The 25,780-nt window shown below is 47.9% G+C and overlaps 1 protein-coding gene across 6 annotated transcripts in view; it reads left to right on the forward strand.

The window, feature by feature from the left end:
* Positions 1-25,780, forward strand: part of ARNT2 (aryl hydrocarbon receptor nuclear translocator 2) — a 201,153-nt gene that overhangs the window by 154,539 nt on the left and 20,834 nt on the right. For all 6 annotated transcript variants that reach the window (XM_030814898.1, XM_030814894.1, XM_030814897.1 and 3 more), the window contains exons 12-15: positions 6,145-6,296; positions 17,616-17,688; positions 18,451-18,574; positions 23,755-23,854. In XM_030814898.1, coding sequence (XP_030670758.1) covers positions 6,145-6,296; positions 17,616-17,688; positions 18,451-18,574; positions 23,755-23,854 — 449 coding nt within the window. The remainder of the gene's footprint in view (positions 1-6,144; positions 6,297-17,615; positions 17,689-18,450; positions 18,575-23,754; positions 23,855-25,780) is intronic.

The raw sequence follows: 25,780 nt of genomic DNA on the forward strand, positions 1-25,780 counted from the left end.
GCAGCGTTCTATTCAAGGACAGAGGCCCTTGAGTTACTTTTCAAGAGGGAATAATAGTTTGTCATGCCTCTGAGAAAACATGTGCCTGACATTCTGTCTTACAAGCATCTAAGAGTGGGCCTCTCTGACCGTAGAGCCTTCCTGTTGAAGGCATTGCTATGTTTGCACAAATTGACAAAGGACTCCAAATTTATGCCACGTATGTGGATAGAACTCTTAACCCCCGCTCCTCCCTGCACACTCTGCTTGTTCCTTTCAGAACATCAGCCACTCCTGGCTTTCTTCCCACGTCTGGCCTCCTCTGCTGGTTTCTCCTCTTCTGCCTTCTTCTACAAGCCATGATGGATGCTGCCCCAGGGATCTCCCCTTGGCTGCCTTCTCTCCTCCCTGTGATGTCTCCCTGGATAATCCTACCCATGGGATGACTCCAGCCCAGACTGTCCTTCCTGCTCCATGCTTGCTTATACACCACTGGGGTAGTAGCCCACTGGGGTCTACTTGAGGGTGGACAGTGGGAGGAGGGAGAGGAGCAGAAAATATAACTATTGGGTACTGGGCTTAACACCTGGGTGATGAAATAATCTGCACAACAAACCCCTGGGACAGGAGTTTACCTATGTAACAACTGACTGCTCTTCCACACTGCCACATGAATGCCCCACAGCCCTCAAATGCAGAATGCCTGAATCCTTTCCCAGCCCACAGTCCTCCTCTCATCACCATCCACCTGTTTGCCCAGGCCAGAAACCAAGAAACATGCTTAGCTCTTCCCTCAATCCCACTCCACACATTCAGCCCCTCCTCTCTTTCTTCTTTCCTACCCCCCTGAACCAGGTCACCCCATCTCCCATTCTGACCATTGCAGTCATTTCCTTGCTGGTCTCTCTGCTTTTACTCTTACTCTACTCCAAGCCATTCTGAAGACATAAATTAGATTTTGCCATGTCTTTACTTAAAACCTGCCAACAGGGCACTTAGAATCAAATCCAAGCTCCTTATCATAGCTTCATGCTATCTGTATACCTGGTCCCATCTCATCCTCATGTGGACACTACTCTTGAGTCACTCTGGCCTTCTTTTGGTTCCTTGAACATGCCTTTCCCAACCTCAGGGCCTTTGCACATGCTGTTCCCCTGAGGGAGTGCCTTTTCTTCACTCTTCACATTACTGACATCTTATCCTTCAGCTTTCCACTCATGTTGTCTCAGGGATGCCCTCAGTGGTCACCTTAGCTAAGAAAGTCACCCCAGCCTCCTTCTAAATCCCTTGTTTTCCTTCACAGCAACTATTTCAGTTTTATTTGTTTGTCCATTGGCTTGTTTGGGGGGTTGTTTTTCTGTCTTCCTTACTAGAACCTGACCTCCCTGTGGGCAGACTTCATTACGTCTGTGCTTTTTTTTTTTTTTTTTGAGACAGGGTCTTACTCTATTGCCCAGGCTGGAGTGCAGTGGTACTATCTCGGCCCACTGCAACCTCCACCTTCCAGGTTCAAGTGATTCTCATGCCTCAGCCTCCCGAGTAGCTGGGATTACAAGCATGTGCCATCACACCTGGCTAATTTTTGTATTTTTAGTGGAGACAGGGTTTCACCATGTTGGCCAGGCTGGTCTCAAACTCCTGACCCCAAGTGATCCGCCTGCCTCGGCCTCCCAAAGTGCTAAGATTACAGGCATGAGCTACCATGAGCTACCATGCCCGGCCTTCATCCGTGCATTTGATCCTCATCTTCACCACTGAGTGTAGAGCCCTGTACAAGGGTGGCTCTCAACAAAGCAATCTAAATGGATCAAAACCCATAGCAGTTGACTTTCATTTTGGAAAAAATGTGAAATTGGAATGGTTAAGCATTGTAAGGGGATGCCTTTTGTGCCATATGTTTGCTAACTATGTGGAAATTATGATAAACTTTGTATCATTTAGAAGTCAGGTTTGGGCTGGGTGGGCTTCATTTTTCTGGGTTAATGGAAATGGAGCTTTAACAGTGATGGGGGCCTCCATTCTGTGCCCAGTAGCTGGCCAGACCCATTTCATTATCTTATGTAATCCTCAAACCTACACAGTAAGTGTTGTCTTCCCCATTTTTTTCACAGTAGACACTGGGAGGTGCAGTTGCCTGCCCCAGGTCACAGAGCCCAGGCCTGCCTCCCCGCAATGCATTCAATCACAACACCACACCCCACACACAGGCCTCTCCATCCAACAGCACATCCAAGGCTTCAGACTGCTGACGCTGTCAGAACCCGGTTGGTTTTGAAAAGACAAAGAAGGAATTTAACATCTGATCCCACCCTGATATCCAGCTTAAGTAACTCTCACTCTGTGGGCAGCCACCACATTCCTCCAGTGGGAGGGGAGGCCAAGACAGCAATGCCGGCAGCCCCAGCCCCAGCCCCAGCCCCAGCCCCGGCCACAGGGCACAGTGGGCAGCAGCCAAGCCGCCACAGGGACATCCTGGAGCACACCGCACCTCGGCCCCATGCTTGTGTTCTTTGGTCTCCAGCCACTGACAGCCGAGGTGAGGGTCAAATGTTGATAAAGGGAAGTGGCTTCTTCTTGCAGAAGGAGGGAGGTGGCTATGTCAGCCAAGAGCCAGCTCTTGAACTCTGGATTTAAACAAAAGCACTTGAATAGCCCGGACAGGAGGCCCTTAGAACTTGATTGTTTGTGAGGAATTTGAGTTTGAGGGGGTGACAGGGAGCCAGCCAGGAACTGGGAAACTTGCCTCTGCTGTTGGATTCCCTCTCCGGGCACAGTTTACCTATAAGTCAAAAAGAGCTGAACTCTGTGAAAGTGAAAGCAGGCTCCCATCTCCCCCGTCTCCTTTCCGCTCAGGCGCCTTCCATGATGATGAAGATGATGAAGGGGGCTGTTTTCATGAAGAGCCAGGCTAAGCCGGGTTTTATGCTTGGCCTTGGTCATCTACTGCATTGCACCTGGGTTAAGCACAGCCATGTGCATCACCCTGGTCTGAGGGCCTGGACTACGTCACCGGCACCGTGCATAGCCAATCCCCCATCACATCTCAGGTTTCCCAGCCTCCCAACATTTGCCCATTGCTGTGCCTTCTGCCAGGAGAGCTCTCCCCACACATCTTCACTTGCCAACACTTTACCCACCTTCCAACTGTGTTCCAAACCCCATTTCCCTCCAGGAGCTGTCTTCAGATCCTGACTGCAGGTCATCTCTCCTCGCCCTCCTGGTAACTCCATGGCATTTCATCTTGTGTTTCTGTAGTGGCATTGAGCATACTCTCTCTGGGTTACAATTATCCACACAGTGATCCTTCACCTGCTGGCTGAGAGGCTCCTTGGGGAGAGAGAATGTGCATTGGCAGTAGGGATTTATGGAAAGGGCTTTGGGGCCAGGTAGATCTAGGCTTAAGGTCATAAGGCTTTAGGCAAGGTATTCAACTCCTTTGAGGCTCAGTTTCCAGGTTCACAAAATGCTGTTATGAGGACTGCTTGAGCTAACATGTCTAAGGTGCTTAGCCTATAACTTGGACCCAGGAGGGTGCAGAACTGCCCACTCCCTTGTTCTGTTCTCTTTCCACAGCTCCTAAGGCTGAGCTTCCCCTTCCCCAGCTCCTAAGGTGGTGCCTTCTGTGTGCTAGTTGCATGGAGCTAACAAATTTCACACTATCTCGGGCATTCTAGTTAGAAGAAACAAACAAACAAAAAGGACCACCCTTCCTGTGCTTCCTCAGAGTGCAGAAGATGTGGGTTTCAAAACGTGCACAGTGACTCCCTATGTCCCCTGTTTTTGGTGCAGACACAGAGAAGTCCCCCTTGGATGCTGACCTGAGAGGCACATGGCCTTGACCTCCAACCCCGCGGGGAAACAGCCAGGTTACTGTTGGGGCCGCAGATGTGCCCAGCCTTCCTTACTCCACAGCTCAGCCTCCTCCCCTGTGGTGTCAGGGACAGCCTCCCACCCTCCCAGAGCTCTTGGTTTGGTTTATTTATCACTCAGGGATTTCCCACCAGGGAGCCTTATCTGACATCCGCAGGCTCAGATCTTGTCTGGCTTCCCCCAGGGACAGTGCAGAGTGGGGATGGCCAGCCCCAGCCGTGGGCCAGCATACCATTGAGTCCCTGCGAGAAGTGTGCTCGGAGAGCCTGCTCCTTGCAGGGCTTGAGGATAGAGATGGGGTATTCACAGGTGACCAAGATGTCCCTGTCCCCATGCTGCGTGTAGTCTGGCCAAGACGACAGACACCACCGAAGAATAGACCACAAGTGTGGTGGGTGTGAGGAATGGGTGAGTCAGACCTTCCCTGATCACAGGGATCAAGTCCCCATTCTAATCTATGGTCACATTTTGATCTCTCAGTCAGCAAACCTGACTGCCATGGCCCAGAGATTTACCAGCCCTGATCTGGGGTCTGCACATGCCTGTGGAGGGGAGAACTCCTGCTCGCTGTGTTTTGTGCCGGGGGTGTAATCACACCCAGGCCTAGCCCCACCAGTCATTTATATCCCTTTTTCCATTTGTGCCTCGACCATGAGAACCACACCCGAATGCTACCTTCTGCACATATGCGTGCATATTTCCTTGTCTGGTTTGCTGTGTGTGCATACGATGTATACAGCAGTCCCCCTTATCTGCCGTGTTGCTTTTGACAATTGCAGTTACCAGCAGTCAACCACAGTCCAAAAATATTAAATGGAAAATTCCAGAAATAACTCATCAGTTTTAAATTGTGTGCTGTTCACAGTAGCATGATGAAATCTTGTGCCTTCCCACTCTGTCCAGCCTGGGACGTGAATCCTTCCTTTGGCCAGTGTATCCACACTATGTTCGCTACCTGCCCAGTAGTCTCTTAGCCATCTCAGTTATGAGATCAAGTATCGTAAGACTTGCATTCAAGTAGCCCTTATTTACTTAATAATAGCCCCAAAGTGCAAGAATAGTGATGCTGGCATATTGGTACAATTGTTCTATTTTATTATGAGTTGCTGTTAATCTCTTACTGTTTCTAATTTATAAACTTTATCATAGGTATGTATATATAGGAAACAGCATAGCATCTATAGGGTTTGGTACTATTCACAATTCCAGGCATCCACTGGGGGTTTTGGATTGTAGCCCCCTTGGATAAGGGGGCACTGCTATATATTTTATTTATTCTTCTTCCTTTTTTTTTTTTTGAGACAGAGTCTCACTCCATCACCCAGGCTGGAGTGCAGTGGCATGATGTCTACTCACTGTAACCTCTGCCTCCTGGATTCAAGCGATTCTCATGCCTCAGCCTCCCAAGTAGCTGGGATTATAGGCATGGGGCCTGGCTAGTTTTCGTATTTTTAGTAGAGACGGGGTTTTGCCATGTTGGCCAGGCTGGAGCATATTTTCAATAGAACAAAGGGGAGATATGTGTAGCCAGAGGGACAATCTTGTGATTTGGAAGTAAGATCTTGCTTCCTGTCCCAGCTTTTCCACCAAAGTTGTCTGATCTTGGATGACTTATTTAATTTCTCTGAGTCTCAGTATTATCAGCTGTAAATAATAAAACTCATCTTACCAAACTCTTGTGAGGCTATTTCTGAAGCAATACATTTGAAATCATATTACAACATCAAAGTATCATACATAGAAACTTATAAATAAGTAAATAATCCATAGAAAGTGATCATTTCATTATGTCTTCTAGCAGAGAGTCTGTTGACTCCATTTTACAACGTTAAGCAGGGTTAAGCATCTTGTACGTTGTGGTAGCAAGAAATAAATCCATGAATACAATGTAGCTACATACCTGAGTGAGATAACTTGGGGGTGAGTGGAGAGCACCAAACCCAGAGTACCCTAGCAACCGAGGCAAAAAGAAAAACGCTCTGGCTTGCAGAGTTTTCATGATCTCGTTTGTAAAAGCTAAATTAAAAGTCCTGCTATAAAGCAGGCATTGAATGGTTGCTTTCTCATACCGTGGTTACAGAATGACTCAAATGCAGCACCCCATTTCACCAGAAGGTAGGCAGAGGAGTTCCCATTGCAAAACTGCTCTCCCTCTCTTACTGTCTTTTAGCCACAATGCCCCTATTCTGAGGTCCTGCTGGCCCCCGCCACAACCCCACTGCCTGCAGCCTCTCCCTCCTCCCGTTTGGCACCATCCTTCCTCCTGCTGACTTCCTTCTCCAAATGTTTTCTCAGGTGGTTAAGCTGAAAGGCCAAGTCCTGTCGGTCATGTATCGATTTCGCACCAAGAACCGGGAGTGGATGTTGATCCGCACCAGCAGCTTCACATTCCAGAATCCCTATTCTGATGAGATTGAGTACATCATCTGCACCAATACCAATGTCAAGTACGTACACTGCCATTTCCCTGTCCTGGAATCCACATGCGCTTGCTTGGTTCCAGAGCTGGCAATTTTATTTGGAGTTCTTTCTTCCTGCTGGCTCTCCCTGCAGCTGGAAATCCCTGCAAGATTAAGAATAGAGGAGATTGTAGGTCCCCATCACTGTCTCCCTCCCATGTTCCTCCTTCTCATTTCCCTCCTGATTTGTGAGAAACAAAAGAATGAGTGATAATCATGACACTCCCTTCCCTTCGGTGCAAGGTGCTCCAGTTTCTGTTCCTCTTTTCTTCCCCCTGAGCATGGACCCCAGCCAACTGGAGCTCTGCTGGGCCCCCCCTGTTGCTCCCTGTTGCAGCAGCTGCTTGTGCCTGGTTTCTGGTCCTACTGAAGCTGGGGGTGGAGGAAGTGAGGCTGAGCCTCTTGGCAGCTCTAGGGAATGGGACAGGTGGCCCATGGATGCATCTATACATGGGATAGATGTATACATCGTATGCACACACAGCAAACCAGACACGGAAATATGCACGCATATGTGCAGAAGGTAGCATTCGGGTGTGGTTCTCATGGTCAAGGCACAAGTGGAAAAAGGGATATAAATGACTGGTGGGGCTAGGCCTGGGTGTGATTACACCCCCGGCACAAAACACAGCGAGCAGGAGTTCCCTCTACAGGCATGTGCAGACCCCAGATCAGGGCTGCTAAATCTCTGGGCCATGGCAGTCAGGTTTGCTGACTGAGAGATCAAAATGTGACCATAGATTAGAATGGGGACTTGGTCCCTGTGATCAGGGAAGGTGTAGGCACCTCAAGGACACATGATTTCCCTGCTGCCTAGCCGTGGAAGCATTCCTCCCTGCCCGGAGCCCGAGGATCCCAAGATCTCTGCTGGAATCACCACTCCTATGTTCCATGCATGTTAGCAGACCTCACACCACTTCCTGGCTGTGCGTCCTTGAACAAGTCACTTCCTCTCTTCACCTCCCTCATAAGGTTGCTGTAAAGATTAAATGAAGTCAAGCTACAGGCCAGACACTTGGTTCACCTTCCAGCACAGTGAGCATGACCTTGAACAGGTCATGCCTCCTCTGCATTAAATCTCAAGGAAATACAAGGCCAAGGAACCAACACAAAGACATTTGGACAAAAGGATGTCCAAGCAAATGCAAGCATGTGGAAGCCATGGCCAGTGTGTCGGCAGGACTGTAGCATGCAAGGGTGTGAGATGAGGCTGGCATCCGGAGAACTGTCCCCATGTCTCGCCATCATAGTCAGTGGCACCAGCATCCATCATTTTCTCCAGTTCAGCACTCAGTGGCGGACCTGTTTCCAACCCTACCACCTCTTCTTCCTCATCTACTGACATCCCTTCTCAGTAGCCTCCCTGGGATTCTGAAGCCTCCAGGCGGTCACCACAGCCTACTTGCACTCTCAGAACTTGCCTGGCTCTGCCCTCTGTTGCCGTCTCTGAGCCCCTTGGATTTGGGAGTTCCCATCTGGGCCCCACAAAGTAACCTTCTTTCCAGGCAACACCACCCTCTGAGTCCTCAGCCTCTGCCCTGCTCCTGGGCCAGAAGTCACAGAGCTGGACAGACAAGCCCATGAGAGACCCCTCAGAGGGCCAATGACCTGGATATTTTTTAAATTTTAGATTCAGGGGGTACATATGCAGGTTTGTTACATGGATATATTGCATGATGCTGAGGCTTGGACTTCAGTTGAATCCATCACCCAAAGGGTGAACATAGTTCCCAATAGGTGATTTTTCAACCCTTCCCTCCCTCCCACCCTCCCTCTCTAGTAGTCCTCCCGATGTCTATTGTTCCCATCTTTATGTCTGTGAGTACCCGGTGTTTAGTTCCCACTTACAGGTGAGAACACGCGGTATTTGGTTTTTTGATTCTGCATTCATTCACTTAGGGGAATGGATTCCAGCTGCGTCCATGTTGCTGCAAAGGACGTGGTTTTGTTCTTTTTAATGGCTGCATATTTTGTGTCATTTATGTACCACATTTTCTGCTGCTTCTCCTTTTTTATTTTTATTGAGACAGAATCTCACTCCGTCACCTAGGCTGGAGTGCAGTGGCACTATCTGGGCTCATTGCAGCCTTGACTTCCTGAGCTCAGGTGATTCTCCTACCTCAACCTCCCAAGCAGCTGGGACTACGGGCATGCACCACCACGCCTGGCTGATTTTTTGTGTTTTTAGCAGAGATGGGGTTTTGCCATGTTGCCTAGGTTGGTGTCAAACTCCTGGACTCAGGCAATCTGCCTGCTTTGGCCTCCCAAAGTGCTGGGATTACAGGTGTGAGCCACCATGCCCAGCCCACGTTTTCTTTATTCAGCCCACCGTTGATGGGCACCTGGATTTATTCCTTGTCTTTGCTATTAGGAATAGTGTTGCAATGAACCTGCAAGTCCAAGTGTCTTTTTGGTAGAACAATTTATTTTCCATTGAGTATATAACCAGGAATGCAGTAATGGGATTGCTGGGTTGACTGGTAATTCTGTTTTTAGTTCCTTGAGAAATCTCCAAACTGCTTTCCACAATGGCTGAACTAATTTACATTCCCATCATCAGTGTGAGTGTTCTCTTTTCTCTGCAACCTCGCCAGCATCTGTTTTTTTTGGTTTTTTTTTTTTTTTGACTTTTTAGTAATAGCCATTCTAACTGGTGTGAGATGGTATCTCATTGTGGTTTTGATTTGCATTTCTCTGGTGATTAGCGATGATGAGCATGTTTTTCATTTGTTTGTTGGCTGCTTCTGTGTCTTCTTTTGAGAAGTATCTTGTTCATGTCCTTTGCCCACTTTTTAATGGGGTTTGTTTTTTTCTCATTGATTTGTTTAAATTCCTTGTGGATTCTGTATATTATTTCTTTGTCAAATGCATAGTTGGCAAATATTTTCTCCCATTCTGTAGATTGTCTGTTTACTCTATTGATAGTTTTGTTGTTGTTGTGTTTGTTTTTTCTGTGCAGAAGCTCTTTAGTTTAATTAGATGATGACCTGGATTCCAACCCCAGCTCCCAACTGGGCAAGTCATCTACTCTTTCTAAGCCTCGGTTGCTTCATCTGTAAAATGGGGAGAATGATAGAACCTACTGGCCCAGAATCATAGAATTTTTCTGCAGATTCTGCATGGAGCTACTGCATATGAAGCACTCTACTATGATAGCAGGCAGAGTTGGCCCCGGTAAATGTGGTCTGCAGTAACTATCACTGAGATTGTCAACAGCACCAGCAGCAGCAACCCTGCCACCCTTTGTGTGACTTGGCAGTTTCTTGGGCCAGCTCTTGTCTGCAGCCCTAGATTATGTTTGGTCTCCTAAACGCCCTGCCTGCCTTCTTCCTCTAACTTTGGGCAGATCACCTTGCCTTCCAACAAACAGAGACACCAGGACCCTCCTGGTGATTCTCTTTCTGTTCGTGAGTGTATCTATCTCAATGCCCTCCTCTCCTCCATTTCTGGCGTCTAGCAGGGGCAAAGCCTCCTCCTTCCAGGGCCAAACCCTGCACCTTCTTCATCTCCCTGCATGTCCCTGGACTCCCGTGACCCTTCCTTCTTGTCTCATCCTCCTTGTTGGCTCCTTCTCGGGCCTTCACATAGGCACCTGACTTCCTGATCTTGGAGAATCCCTGTCTGGCCAACCCACCAAAGCTCCCCTCCCACCTGGCCCTGCCAGACGTGTCTGTGGGAAGCTCCTTCTTCACCACTCATCTGTTCTTAGCCCCTTACAGCCTGGCTTTTGCCCTGAAGGTATTGAAATTGTTTTCCCAGCAGCCTCGGATAACTCATATGAAATAACCTGTTCTCACTGGTCATTCTACCCAAACTCTGTCCAACCAGCTCCTCTTTGTTAACGTCACCCTTGGCTGACTTGATATTCTGATTCTTTTTTTTACCTTTGCCTTCTAGTCAAGACTTTCTTGGTTGTAAGTAGAGCAGGAACAAATCTACTAAGTCATAGTTCCAAGTATGCAAAAAGATCATACCATTTTACTATTTTCTATTCTGATTTTATCTAGTGAAACTCAGTTAGCTTGGCCAAATTAAGGATGTTTTATTGTCTCACTTCTCCCAACATGGGAAAAGGGTGGTTCTTCTTTACTCAGGAAGCAGAGAGGTAACACCTCTGTGCCAGGCTCATGTGTGGCCCGGCCTTGAAGAAAATAGGGAAGCTTGAGAAACGGGAGTAAAGGTAAGCAGGGCTCAGGATTCCATGGTGCTTCCTTTGTTCAACAGATGGGTTATGGAGGGTGCGGAGCATGGGCCTTTCAGGAGCTCTTGAGACAGGGTAACCGGGTGCCCACTGACCTGAAGGAGCCAGGTGCAGGGCGGTGAGGGCCCCAAAGGGAGAGGAGGAGGAAAACGCCAACCTGGATCTGCTTAGCATCTGTTCAAGCCATAGCTTTAAATGCCAGCCTGGATCTGCTTAGCATCTGTTCAAGCCATAGCTTTGTCCCAGGCTCATACCTCCTGTCATGGCCCCTTGCTCCAGCCACTCCAGGCTACGACTTGAGCTCCAATAACATGGAGAACGTAGGAAGCGGCAGACGGGAGGGACAGGTAAAATGCAGTGGGGGCAGAGAATAAATACTTCCCCCCAGGGCCTCGGAGAAAGCATCTCCAGGAGGTAGCACTGCAGTGGGGCTTGCGAGAAAAGTAAAGATCCCCCTGTGAAAACCAACCCCCTGGCTGAGGTTTTGCTTTATTTTCCTGAAAGTCAGGCAGCATTAAGAAAACAGAAAAGCCATCTTGTACAGGGGGTGGCCTATGTAGTTCCTCCAGACAACTGCTCTTGCAGCTTGTGAGGTTACATGGATCAGGATGCCCCCTCAAGACACAGTTACACCAGAAGCCTCAATCTGTGTCTCTGAACTGAAAGGTCCTGCATTGGTGAAGCTGGTTGGGAAAGTTTACTGTGGACGGTAGAGGGCAGTGACAACCAGAGATGTGAACTGGCCAGCTCTTTTTTGAATTTGTGAGGCGAAACTTTGCCAGCAGTAAGCAGACTTGTTATGGAAAGATCCTTAAATGCTCTGTGCTGAGGGGAGGGGATGGCAAGGGTGGAGTGTGGGCAATTTGCAAGCTCGGTTGCTTTCAGTCAAAAGCATCCAAAAGAAACTTCCTGGAGAAATTGAGTGTTTAGTGTTGAGCATTTGTGTAAAGCCACTACAGAGAAGACTTCTTTATCATCCTTGCATTTTTTCCTTTTCCATCAAATATGGAATGAGGTCCAGAAAAACACAGACTGATTTAACGTGCTGGTCACACAGCACAACTTTGAAACGTGCCTTGGCATTGGGGACCAACACTCTTTTGGGGCTGTTTGTTAGCTTGAGTCATTTCAGCGTTTTTACATGGGCACGACCTAGCTGCTGTGCTTTCTTCATTTCTGACATCTTTTTAGGGAAGTGATCTGAAGTTATCTCTTTGCGTCTGTTCAGGCCAAGTCCTATTTCCTGTCACAGCATTGTTCCAACGTTGTCATAACCACACCTGTTGGTCGTGCTCGCGTGTGTGTGTGTGTGTGTGTGTGTGTGTGTGTTTTTAAAACCCCAGAATGCCCAGAATCATGATAGAGTCTCTCTTGAGCAGACTCACCATCACGTCTCATTCGTCATGCTTAGCAGTGGCCACCTGGTTGGTCCTAGGCAGCAAGGGAGCATAGGGGTGGGTACAAATGAAGTCAAAGGAAGGCTGCATTCCTGGTCTCTGCGGAGCGTAGAGGCAGTAAGGGGCTGAAACACCCAGTCACCAAGCCCCAGATCTGGGAGCTATCCTGGATCCCTCCCTCTCATTCACCTCAACAGGCAACCTGGCCCAGAACCAGAGCCCCACGGGTTCTACCTGGGATTCTCTCTAGCGCATCTCCTCCTCTGCCTCTTTGGCCCTGCCTCAGTTGAGGCCTTTGCCGTCTCACAAGTGATCATCGGTCTTCCTGACCATCTCCCCTGCCTTCCATCAGGCCCCTGCTGAGCCAGTCCACGTGGCCCAGGAAGCGAGCTCTAACACACACACATGTGCGCACGCATACACACACACGTGCACACACATGCATGACCGGACCATGCTGCTCCCTGCCCCAATCAAATCAATTCCAAACTCTGTAACAGGCATTTCGAGTCCTTCACAATAGGCATGCAGATGACGCTCAATCAGGGCGGATATTATTAGCCTCCATCCCCAGACGCCTCCCAGCGTGCTTCCAGTTACTCCCAGGGACATGATTCCAGCTAACTCAGAATGCCCGCTTCATGGCTTCTTGCTCACTTACTCAGGCTGAGTAAAAACCCCTGTCCAGCGAGCATCAGGGAAAATTGACAGCATCTGCCCAGCCTCCTGCACCTCGCCGGCAGGAAGCCGCACTTGATGCGTTCACTTTCTACTCCTCAGCCGTTGTAGCCTGGCTTATGGAGGGCAGCCCTGGCTGCGGTAGGAACCCACTTCCCTCGCATGTGCTGTCAGTCAGTTTTCTCCTGAGCAGCCCTGCTTTCTCCTTTGGAATTTGCAAGCACACCGAGGTTTATTTTTATACCATTGCCGTGAAATGTCTGAGAAAACTCCCCAGGGCTCTTCTCAGGATGGGGCAGCCTGCAGGTCAGCACTTTCTCTTCCACACATGCTCAGCTACGGAAGCAGAAACCCAAAGGTTGTGGGATGGAGATACTGACGTTCCGACCACAGAGCCAGAGCGGTTAGGGTCCTGGGGATTTGCCAGCCATACCTGCAACCTGATTTTTCTGCTTCCCAGTGAAAGGAGCTTTTTCTGGTCTAGGAGCCCAAAGAGGAACAGAACTGAAAACAAACCCCCGGCCTAATACCAAGAACCCTTATCATGGTCTTTATCCACATTAGAAACATGGGCCCTCCCCAAACACAGACCTGCACCAAGGTGTGTGAGTGGAGAGGGCTGGGTTTGTGCCCCACTTCGCCTCTTGGCCAGGCACCCAGGGCACAGCTACACAACTGTGCACAGTGGTCCTGTCCTGTCTCTGAGATTCTGGGCCTGGGCTGGGCACAGCTGAGCTGCAGGTAGGAGTGGTTGTCATTTCCTGGAAAAATGTTTGTGGGTTGAAGGTTGGGCTCTGGGAAAGGGGTAGAGAATGGTTCATGGATTGCTGCCATTGTGGGAAGTTCACTGCTTCAACCCCATGAAAGTCCCAAGGAACAGATTTTTCTCTTTCTTGTGGCTCAAGATGCCCAATGTACTGGAATGGGAGACGTGGAATAATTGTCCTTGTTATAGCCATGGGTATTTCTCTTGGGCTGGGGCAGCAGCCTAGGCCAGAGCAAAAAGACTGCAAGGTCTACAGCCAGACAGACTTGGATTTGAGTCCTATGTGTTCCATATTCTTGCCATGTCACCCGGATGCACCCTTTACACATCAATTACATTCTAGCCATGTCACCCTGGATGCATCATTTACATTCTAACCATGTTACTCTGGACCCATAGTTCACACCCTGGACATTTACATCTACACTTTCATCATACATCTCAGTTGCTTTATCTCTAAAATGAGGATACTCCAGAGATGTAAAAATGTTGGCAAAGTACTGGCCATCAGTCCTACATTCAGTGGAAGGTGATGGTGCCCCCAAGGTGTGAATCAAAGCAAAACATAACAAAAGCCATAAAGTAAGAATAAGAAAGCATAGAAAGTAATGCTTTTTTTTTTCTATTGATTATACTGATTCGTTTTTCAACTTCTGAAATATCAATTTGTTTGGAAAATTATTTCTAGTGCTCCCACTTTGCTGGTCTAACAAGTGTGGGCTGAGACTGCCTGGTGGGAGATCACATGCTTTTGGTTTTACCCTTTTCCTTTTATCTGGGCTCCCACACCGACATTAGGAGGCAGACTGTACCCTTGGATAGAACCTTGTTCTTCCTGAGGCGTCATCTTAACTCACCACACTGTAATTGCTTGCCCACGCCTGTCTTTCCCTGGAGACTGTCAGTTCCATGAGGGCAGGGATCCTGTGGGTTCTGAGTCATCGGTCTGTCCCCGGTGCCTGGCAAAAGGGTTCCGTACAGTTCACTGAATGAATGACTCTTCTGGGCTGAATTCGAAACAGAATGTTCTCCGGGTCCTCCAACTGGGGTTCCCTTCAAGGAGGCCTTCCCTTATGGTGGGGACACACACACACCAGGGCCATCAGCACAGAAGGCATGGCCAGAGGAGGAAATGGCATTCAGATCATACATCTTTTGTAATGCTGAGAAAAAGTTTAGAAACAGAATCCAACTTATTTTGTGTTTCACCAGGGGCAGAAGTTGTTCCCCAGATGAAAGTTATAGGGAGGTACATTTCGGCTCCTTAGGCGTCAGGCTTTTTGTAAGTATTTCTGTCTGCAAATGGAGCAGGCTGCCCCAAAACGTAGTGAGCTCTCTAGCAAAGTCAAGCAGAGACTGACCAGTTGCCTGTCAAAAGAAATGATGTACTGGGGGTTGCTGTTATCAGAGGAGCTGTGGACCAGATCACCTGTGTGCATTTGCTTCTTAGGAGCTGAGGAGAGTTGGTAAATAGCAATGCATCTTTTGTGTAGTCCAAACAGCCTACACTTGGAATGAGAAAATCTAGTCTTGCTCAGTCTTCACCACTTACCAGCCTGGTGATTGTGTTTCTACCACATGCAATTGGTGCACCCTCTGCCTTGCCTGTTTGCCTGGGAGGAAGATTGACGTTAACCATTGTGGAAAGGGCCAAATGGGATCCCTTGATCTCTGTCCTGGTTAAGTTTGGCCAGTGGAGGGACTGGCTAGAAACAAAGGAACAAGAGTGGAAGAGGAAAAGGTATGAGGCAGTCTTGCTCACCACGGCTCTCACAGGTCTGATAGCTGCTCCCTCCCCCTGTCCCTTTGGCCCTAGGGATGGTCATGGCTTCCTGTTGTTGCTAGCCTAGGGGCTCTTCACCGTCCTAGTATAACAACTCTGGAAGCTTTTTCTTTCCCAAATGGGGCAGACAGCAAAGCACCTTGAAATCAGAAGTATCAGGTCAGTCCTTGGCTCTGTTCTGTGGTAGCCACTTGCCAGTTGGCCAACCTTGACAACCACTTAACCTCTTTGAACTTCAGTTTCTTAACTTTAATATGGGGGTAAAGTAACCACTCTAAAAGCTTAGTGTGAGGATTGGATGAGATCATGTAAACACCTGTCCGTTTATGGCCGCACCTGTTAAGTAGCCCCTTCCCTAAACCTTCTTTAATCATCCCTTTTGAGGGTACCATCTATTTTCTGCAAACCTCTAGCATCTCTGGGCCTCAGTTTCCTCATGCGGAAAGAGAATTTAAAAAAAAACAAAACCTACTTCCAAGGTGACTGTGAGCCTAAGGTGAGTTAGGATGAATGCAGGCACTTAGCAGGGGGCCAGGGCAAATGCACAGGGGCGGGTGCAGGTGTTACCTCTGCCTTCCTTCCATGGTGGCCAAACACACCACCTCCTCCTGGGTGGGGGCCTCCAGATTCTCACCAAGCCTGTGCTTTTGCTGACAGTTACAATTTTGTTACAGTTTTTGTTACAGTTTGTTTACAGTTTTGTTACAGTGTTCTAGCCATGCATCCCTGGTGGTTCCTCCCCAGGAAGCTGGTCCACCTTCCACACCTGCCCCTCCCCACCAGCCACTTCCTCATCCTAGATAACAAAGGCTTCCTCTCCCACCCTCCCCTCGCTTCCTACCACAGAATATCTAGCCAGCCCTCCCTGCATCCCAGACCCAGATGAGGGGAGGTGGCCTGTGGGCAGTTCCTCCATGGGGTTCCCCACCACCCGGTCCAGGACACAGCCATGGATGAAAAAAGTGGGACCACGAACATGTCAGAGGAGACCCACTGTGATCCTTCTTGTTTCAAAATAGACAGTGGAAGTAAACAATGGAAATCCATAACCTTCCTAATTAATGCAGACACTTGAGAGATTGTTTTTCTTGGTGTTAAATTTTGCTCACCCACGTACTGTTTGTGGCCATAATTGCAGCGTGCATAATATATTGTGCTGCATTTGAACTTTTCCACACCTTTCATCATACCTTCCTGTGTTTCCAGACGATCTTCACAGTGGTTGCTGTCAGCACTGTGGAATAGTCACTCAGGAAATTAATATTCAGGATTTACAAAGTCACTCCCGATTACAGCCAACTTTGCATGAGTAGCTCTTACTTCCTTCCACTGAATAATTTCCTTGCTACAGCCCAGCAGCAGGATGAACACCTGGGAGAGTGTGAGCAAGTCCACAGTCCCTCATCTGGGTCACCATAGTTTTCCAAAAAGGTCGTGCCATGCACACTTCCCCAACACCCGTGTGACCATGGTAGTTTCAATGCAAAGCCACCATATGAAACATATTTTTACCAATTTAGTAGTTGAAAAATTATACTTCAAAGGTGTTTTAATTTACATTTATTTTGATTATTTTAATGGCAAAGTGTTTCCCTGACTTATTTATTGTATCTATTATATATACGTTATTATATGTACATACAGTACATGTTCATTTGTCCTTTTATTTATTTTGCTTGAATTGTCTGTTCATATGCTTTAAATTGATTGCTGGCCTGGGAGTAATATCTGTTAGTAATTCGAATTGCATAGTACCACTAATAATTTTTTGCCTGTTCTTCTTAATGATATTTACAATTGAAGAGGATCCTGTCATTTGCCCCATTTTTAGGCTCTGAGCTATAGAGTTCACTTTCCCTCGAAAACAATCCAGTTTTTAAACTTAAAGCCGCCATTTCCTCCAGCAAGTCTTTTTCTTCCCCAAATGGATCAGGCAGCAAAGCCCCTTGGAGTTAGAAGTATCAGGTCAGACCCTGGCTCTGTTCTATCATAGCCACTTGCCAGTTGGCTGACCTTGGCAACCACCTAACCTCTTTGAACTTCAGTTTCTTAATTTTAATATGAGGGTAGAATAACCACTGTGAAAGCATAGTGTGAGGATTGGATGAGATAATGTAAACACCTGCCTGTTTATGGCTAAGTGTTAGCTGAAGCCAACTGCTTCATTCAGCATTAAACCCAACTGCTTTTCTGAATTTGCCTTAAAGTATTTGTTCTGTGGTGTCTTTTGACCCTGCATAAAATGAAGTCACACATCAAAATTGGTTTCTTAAATGGTTGAGTTTGGTAGCCTAAACATAAAATGCAATGTCTGGAGTCTTGATTTAGGGCATTAAAAATAAAATAATTAAAAATGAAAAACAATGTAGAGATCCATCAAGTATCACCCACTCTGCGTCTGAGGTATGGGAAAAGTCCTGGCTTAGCCCTGTTGTCACCCCTCTGTTCTTCATGACCCTCTTTGTTGTCTTCTTGTTTACAGGCAGCTTCAGCAACAGCAGGCAGAATTGGAAGTGCACCAGAGAGATGGATTGTCATCGTACGATTTATCCCAGGTGAGTTTCTGGAAAACCCTTTCTCTGTTGGAATTGTCTCCAGCCCAGTGGACTGGGGACTCAATTCAGCCCTGAGCTTGAGCCCCTCAGCACAAAGGATTGCCCCATCCACCCACTACAATGGAAAGAGCAGACCTACAGTTCCCCTGGGGGTCTGCTGCTGTCACTCCTCCCTACAGAACTGAACCATGAAGAATGTGTGAGTACCAGGTGAAGAACCAGGGGCCATAGTCAACCCAAGGGCTGAGGGACGTTTCTGAGGACCATGCGTGAACTGTAGTATGAGTATACTCAGAGGCCAGCAAGAGCAGCTTCTGATCCCCTTGGGCCCCCTGGCTTTTTGGCCATTTCCCCACCACTGCCTGTGTCCCGTTCTTCCTCAATGTGCCTCTTCTTGTCATGCTCTGAGCCTCCCTCTTCACCGACTCTGTCTCCTTTCCTTCTCCTATCTCCACATGATGTCCACTTTTCCTGATATTTAGAGTAAGTTGATTGTTCATTTCTCACTGTCTCTAAGAAAGTAATCAGTGTGACTCTGTTGTCCTTCCTGTGACCTTCAGTTCACCGCCCCCTAACCCTCTCACCGGCTGTTCTTGGTTTCACATATAGAAAAGCTTCCCACCCAATAAAATGTTCCAGCCCAAAATGCCAGTGATTCCAGAGGGAGGGGGCTCTGATGAAGGAGAGCTGGTGGCTCCTGGGGATGCATGTTCTGTGCCTTACTCATGAGTTGCTGTTGTGTTTTATTTAATGTGCAAATAGGTCCCCGTCCCCAACCTACCAGCCGGTGTTCATGAGGCCGGGAAGTCCGTGGAAAAGGCGGATGCAATCTTCTCCCAGGAAAGAGATCCTCGGTTTGCTGAAATGTTTGCAGGAATTAGTGCATGTAAGTTTCCAAATGGTACTGAGGTTTTTAGAGTGTGGGTTTACAGTTGCTTTCAGGCCATCTACAGACAGCTACTCTTAGTAAGAGGGGGCCACGGAAGGTGAGTTTTGAGTAACCATTTCAGGGTATAAAAATACACGAGTTGGAATGGATTCTCTCTACTCCTGGCCTTGCCTCTGTATACCAGTTACCCAGGGTAACCAACCTGGGGCCTGGCATCTCATCATTAAAATTTGAGGAGTTGGAACAAATGAGCTCTATTGTTCCATTGTGCTGTTTAGTTTTATTAAGCTGAAGACATGTCTCTGTAAAAAGTTGCAATTCAATCTCTAACACACAGAGGACCACATTTTAAAATCAAAATATGCAGTAAAAAAGAAAAACAAAAATGATCCTCTATCCTACCACCTGGATATAACCATTTTTAACTTTTTAAAGTATGTTTTTTCTATCTTTTTCTACACATATATATTCCTTTTTTACATGAAATTGAGCTCACAGTAGCTTAGTTTTTTTACATGACAGTTTATTATGAACATATTTCCAGATTATTAGACAATTTTTTTTTGTCACTTGCATAGAGTTCACGTGATTAATCCTCTATGATGGTCATTAGGCTGTCTACCTATGTCAGCGTTGCCATTAGAGGAGATGGTGCAGTTCTAACTTAAGGCATCACATGGGGCTGGCATGTCCAGCTGCCTCACCCTCCCACTCAGATTACCACTGAGATTAACAAAATATAAAATTTAGAAAGATCTTTGTTGGTTCCAAAATCAGAAAAAGGATTCTATTTTCATGTGGTCAAGGAATTTTGACAAGACACAATGGAGTCAGGATGAATTGAAGGGAGAAACCAGTTGGCTTGTGAAGAGGAAGCATGGGGAACTCTGTCACTGGAAAAGAAGCCCAATCCTGTCTCCTTGGGGCTAACAAGCTGAAGACAGTGAGGCCCAAGGTGAGGACAGACAGGCCTGTGGAAGGTGGGAAGGGAGCACACCTCAGCCCTCCTCATGCCAGCACGTTGGTGGAAAGTCAGAGCCTCCAGGTGCTGGAGCTGCCTCCCGTGAGGGCAGCAGGTGCCAACGCAGCACTAAGTCCCATTGTCAACACACAACAGAAAACAGACCCCTCAGCACAACAGGGGAGCCCCCGGCTCTTGGTTCCCATGGTCACCCACCCACATCAGTATTTCCTCTACTTTTCTAGAGAAATATCATTTCATCCAGTAAGAGGAGACACCAGCACAACTAAAAGGTTTTTTTTCTTCTCCAGATAAGCCTGAAATATTTGGCCAGATACCCACAGTGTCTCAGAGAAATCCAAACATAGACACTTTTCCATAAAGTTAACAAAACAGGAAAAAAAAAAAAGACAAGAAAAAAGAAGAGGGGGGAATGGTCCAAAGGAAGGAATGAGAACAAATGTCCTCCTTTGGAGATGAGTTTTTCTGATAAAGAGGAGAAGGTTCAAAGAATCTTCAGTATCTCTTCTCTAGGTGATTCCAGGCCATCCTGCATGTCTGAGAATGAGTTATTTGAGGTGGGGAAAGTGATGTTTAATAAAATGCATCAGTACAAAACAGGCTAATATTGCAGAAATCCAAGTCAGTGAATTAGAAGGAAACGTGAATTTTCCCAAAATACAAAAACTTGGGTTTTCCAAGTGAAAGAGCTCAATGAATACTAGACAAAAATTTCAAAGAAACTCACACCTAGACGTGATCTGTTGTATTTACTTGTTTAAATTTGAAGAAAGGAAGAAAAAAATCCTGCAAATGTTGAGATTTAAAAAATTACCTTACCTATAAAGAGAAATCTTTGTTAGCCTTCCCCAAGATATTAAATACCAGAAGACTTAGGAAGGTGGTGGCGGCGGGGCAGGGGGCGGGGGAGGGGGGACACAGGAATGGAGAATTTGGAATAATACGTGACCCTGAAATTTTCCACCAGCCAAGCTGCTTTCCTATTTGGAAGACAACAGAAAGATGTTCACAGGCATGCACTATCTACATATTCTGCTTGCAAAAAAACTACTGGCAAAATTGTACTTGTTTATGGAATGAATCAAAATATAGGACACAAGAATGGAAATGATAGGTTGGAAAAGTAGTGATGATGAAAAACGAAACCAATAACGCTGAAAATTAACAAAAAAATTAACATAAAAATTTAAAGATTTCACCACCAAAGATCCAGACTTATTTTGGAATGGGGGTAGTATTTATAAATAGATAAAGATTTATCATCAGTGAATATCAAGAATGATTAAATACGTCAACTCCCAATCAATAGCTCCTGAATAATATGCTGCCAAAATATGATATAACAAAAACAAACTGAAATGAACAATTTAACCTGAAAGAAGGGGTGGTGGAGATGCTTTGCAAACCCAAGAAGGAAAGTAGGGTCGTCAGTGTTTCCAAAGAAAAGTTCAAACTGTCCAGTGGGCAGAGAGACTTAATTTATTCAGATACAAGATGTAACATAAAATGAAGATACAGATGTCATAAACATTGAAATATGTGAAAGCCAAAATAATTAGAATCACATATAATGTGGCTGATAAAGCCACATTATAGTCGAAGATCTCAGTAGGCCTTTCTCCATCTTTAACAGGTCACGTAGATCAAAATAATAAAATGGAGAAAAATATAGAAGACCGAAAACTAGAGTTTTTAAAATACAATTATATATAATATTATAATGCATATTATTATATATAATTTTATACCCTTCAAATGTCCTGGAGCAGTTACAAAGAAAATGTGTTTCTTATTTACCCAAGTCACAAAAAACTTAAACACATGAGGAAAAAAATGGGTTGCATTTAGTTTATTATCTTATTTTTATTTTTATTTTTTTTGTTTGTTTGTTTGTTTTGAGACAGTGTCTTGCTCTTTCGCTCAAGCTGAAGTGCAATGGCATGATCTCGGCTCACTGCAACCTCCACCTCCCTGGTTCAAGCGATTGTCCCTGCTTCAGCCTCCCTAGTAGCTGGGATTACGGGTGTGCGCCACCATGCCAAGCGAATTTTCGTATTTTTTTATTAGAGACGGGGTTTTGCCATATTGGCCAGGCTGGTCTCAAACTTCTGACCTCAGGTGATCTGCCTGCCTCGACCTCCCAAAGTGCTGGGATCACAGGCGTGAGCCACCGTGCCTGGCATGCATTAAGTTTAGAGTCAAGAGAACTACCTAAGTCTACCTTCTTCTTGCAAGTTTGAGCCTCATCTCTCCCCAACACTAATCTTGCTTTTTATTCCCAAGATTCAAGATGTTATGTTTGGGTTAGAAGTACACACCCAGGAGCCTGAGCTCCTTCCATCCTTTAAGGATTTCCCACTGTCTTACAGCTGTCTCTGCAGCAGAAGAAAATGAACCATAAAAACTGCTCAGTGCCTCCTTTTTATGAAAGCCTCACAGGAGTTGTCTCCATGCGTGGGAGAGTCAGCATGTGGTCCCTGCAGCCTGGTCTCTGGGCCCCAAGCCTATGAGCCTCAAGGTCCATCACCGTATCACTGCCCACGGCCACTCGGAGGGACCTACCCAGTCTGCCCCCCATCACCGCCAGCAAGCCAGAGATGGGAGCAGATGTGGGGGCTGTGTAGGCACAAAATAATCACCATGTAACTAACTTTTATTTCCTTTATTCCAATATCTCATTGCGGGTGAACATGTTAGGAATTGTAGGAATGAGACAGGTAGACATTTGAAGATTCTGGGGCACTGGGAGGGCATTTCAGAGAGTCCTGGGCACCCTCGGTGACCGAAGGAGGGAGAACTGTCACATTGGAGCCTGCTGTCTAACACCCTGCCACCATTCGTGTTCCCACTCCTGTTTCTCAAACCACCATACAATGCACCTTCTCCCTCGTGTAAGATCTAAACAGCCAGCTGGGTCTTGAGCCCATTTCTTCAGCCGTGTGGCTGTGGGTGAGCCTGTGGGTGAGCCGACTCTGCTCACCATTCTGTGGTGGCAGAAAATCATGCATTATTGCACCTCCTGGCCAGGGGCTGAGTGTTTTCAGTGTTAGAGGAGCTCAGTCTCTCAAAGAAACCCTAGTGGAAGGTCAAGGCACACAGGTCCGGGGCTGTTCCCTGGACATCACCTGCTGCAGCACCTGCTGGGTGAGGGTGGCAGGGGTAGCTGAGTTCCAGGGCAGTGGGAAGAGCACCGGGCTTGCATTCACGCCTTGAGCCCTCCCTCGCTGGCTCGTGACTTTGGACAAGCCACACCTCACTTTTCTCATCTGTAACAAACAATAGCAAACTTTTAGTTCCTGTTTGCTGTGTTAATCAGGCACTGTCTTAAGCACTTAGATTAACTCACTGAATTGCCACTACAGCCTTCTGAGGAAGATACTTTTATTCTCGCCTTCTTTCTGTTGGGAAACTGAGGCAGGGGATGATTAAGTAACAGTCCAAGGTTGCACCTCTTACCTTGGAGATGGGATTCAGACCCAGAGAGCTGAGATCAGAGTCCATCCTCTTCACTGTTACCCTGTGCTTCCTCACCCAGAACTGGAGGACTTGGAATCCCTACCCCGCAGGGTTGGAAAGATTGGATAAAATAATGTCTGAGAAAGAACTCTCATTAATTTTTTTTTTTGAGGTGGAGTCTTGCTCTGTCACCCAGGCTGGAGTGCAGTGGCGTGATCTCAGCTCACTGCAGCCTCTGCCTCCTGGGGTCAAGCGATTCTCCTGCCTCAGCCTCCCAAATAGCTGGAACTACAGATGGCTGCCACCACGCCTGGCTAATTTTTGTATGTTTTGTGGAGACACGGTTTCACCATGTTGGCCAGGCTGGTTTTGAACTCCTGACCTCAAGTGATCGCCTGCCTCAGCCTCCCAAAGTGCTGGGATTACAGATGTGAGCCACCGCGCCTAGCCTCATTAATTCTTTTAATCTTCCCCACTCTCCAAAAAAGCCTTGCCGTCAAGCAGCCTGTGGCCTAGCCTAAGGGTCAAGAACAACAGCCCAGTGCTCTCATATGCCAGGGAGGCTCCAGGGGAGATGAGGAGGCAGAGGCAAGGCTGAGGAGATTGCGTGCAGGTGGGCTGCCCCGACTCGTGTCCTCCCGTTCCCACGCCCACCCCTGCACCTGTTCTTGGGGCAGCCTCCTCTGTGGTCTGCAGAGCAGGGAACCTTCGCATGTGACTCCTGCTCTGGTTTCCCTAGCGGAGAAGAAGATGATGAGCTCAGCCTCTGCAGCAGGAACCCAGCAGATCTACTCCCAAGGAAGCCCATTTCCCTCTGGACACTCCGGAAAGGCCTTCAGGTATGTGTCAGCAAGGGGGACAATGACGTGGGAAGATGCTCCCTTGCCAAGAAAGCCCTGGGTCTCAGAGCACAGCTCTGTGAGCTGTAAGCATGAGTTAGTGGTTACCGGCACTCAGGCCTTGGGCTGAACTGAGGATTCTGGTGGGTCTCCTGCTCTGTGAGCCCTCCATGAGTTGCCATAGATTCCTGGTGTCAGTTACTCTTTCTTGGGTGTGAACAGCACCAGCCACTGTGTTCTGTAGGAGTGATTGCCAGGGAGAAGGGAGGGAGCTCCCTCTAGCCAGGACCCAAGTGAGCTGGAGCTGGGAACAGCTGACAAGGTAGCAGGCAGTATCCTGTCATCTGGTGCCCAGACGCTACAGCCAAATCCAAGGAAGACGGGACAGCTCAGCCCATCATGTCTGAGCCTCATCCTAAAGAGCACTCGAGGCTTCAGGCAGGGTGTCCAACCTTCCCAAGGCTTGGTTGTTAGCATCAAGGGCAACTGGTAGGTCACTGAGGAAGCCCTGACATCACCACTGGAGGCAAGGCCTGGCTCCACTGACTTCTGGGGAGACAGAAGCATAAACTGGGAAGAACGGTCAGAGAAGAGGCTGGCAGCTCTTGGGGAGGGTGTGTGGGCACTCACCTGTGCCCACCAGACACCCTAAGTTCCTCATGCCCAGCAGGGCAGGGCTCCTCCAGCGAGGTTGGCCAGACCCTAAGCGGAACTTCCAGATGCAGAGGCCAGGAGGGCAGGTGGGGCCGGCCACCCAGAGAGAGGACCCTGCCACGGGACTGCCCTAGCTACAAGGAATGAGGATCTTGCTTCCACACTGGTTCATGGACAGACCTCCTGGAGACAGATTAGCAGACATTGCAGTGGCTCTGGCCACGCCTGCAGCTGAGTCTCGCTGAATTGCGCACTGCTCTGAGGCTCTGGGGAGCTCTGGCTGCAGGCAGGGCCTCTGGTCTGGGGACAGCAGACAAGATGGCAGCCCTCCGTGAGCAGTCCCTAACCATCAACGCTGCAGGTCATGCCGCTCTGCTGAGCAATGGTCAAGCCCTCCAGACTTCTCTTGGCTGCTGAGTTACTCAGCTACTCAGCACGCATTGACCAATCTCAGTCGATGCCAAGCCCTGTGCCAGCCCTGCCCGGGTGCTCATGTTCATGGGGTCCTTGTGACACTTGCTGCTTGTCCTCCACTATGGACAAAGGGGATCAGGGAGGGTACAGCAGCAGGAGGTAAGGAGGGGACAGTTCAAAGGTAAGCGGACAGCCCAAGGTGGCATGACCAGAGAAGGTCTGGCTGACTCTTCAGCTAGGTCTGAAAGCAAAAGTCAGGTTCTGCCTCCTGACCAGGGCAGGGGTGCAAGGGCCTGAGGAGTGTGCTGAGTGAAGCCTTGGAGGAGGTGTTGTTGGAGAAGGCCTCACTGATGGGAGAAACAGAGGATGACCACGTTGTTCTATGACAACGGCCTCACCCAGGCTCTGCACCTCACACTGGACTGTCTGCCCTGAGCCCTGTCTGCAGCATCAGCTATGGGGGCCGTGCTGAGGAGGAGGACACCGTCACTGATGACCTTTAGGAGAAGAGTGAAGCTGCAGACAAGGCTCAGGGCAGACAGTCCAGCGTGAGGTGCAGAGCCTGGGTGAGGCTGTTGTCATAGAACCAAAAATGGAGGGTGCATAGGGCAGTGATGAGTGATGGGGAAGGAAAAGCAGGCTTGGGGCAGCTGGCAGTGTGGGAAAGGAATCCAGGGAACATCCGAACACCTGTGCAGGGCCTGGCATAGAAAAAGCATTTGCTGAGTACTAGTCTGTAAAATGAATGAATAAATGACTGAGTTAATTAAAGGATACCTGTTAGGGCTAAAGCCTGTGGAATGGGCAGAATTTCCTATATATCCGAAGAGTCTGAGCTGGCTTGGGATGGAGTAGGCT

Source organism: Nomascus leucogenys, chromosome 6 (assembly GCF_006542625.1).
Source record: "Nomascus leucogenys isolate Asia chromosome 6, Asia_NLE_v1, whole genome shotgun sequence".
Taxonomy (NCBI): Eukaryota; Metazoa; Chordata; class Mammalia; order Primates; family Hylobatidae; genus Nomascus; species Nomascus leucogenys.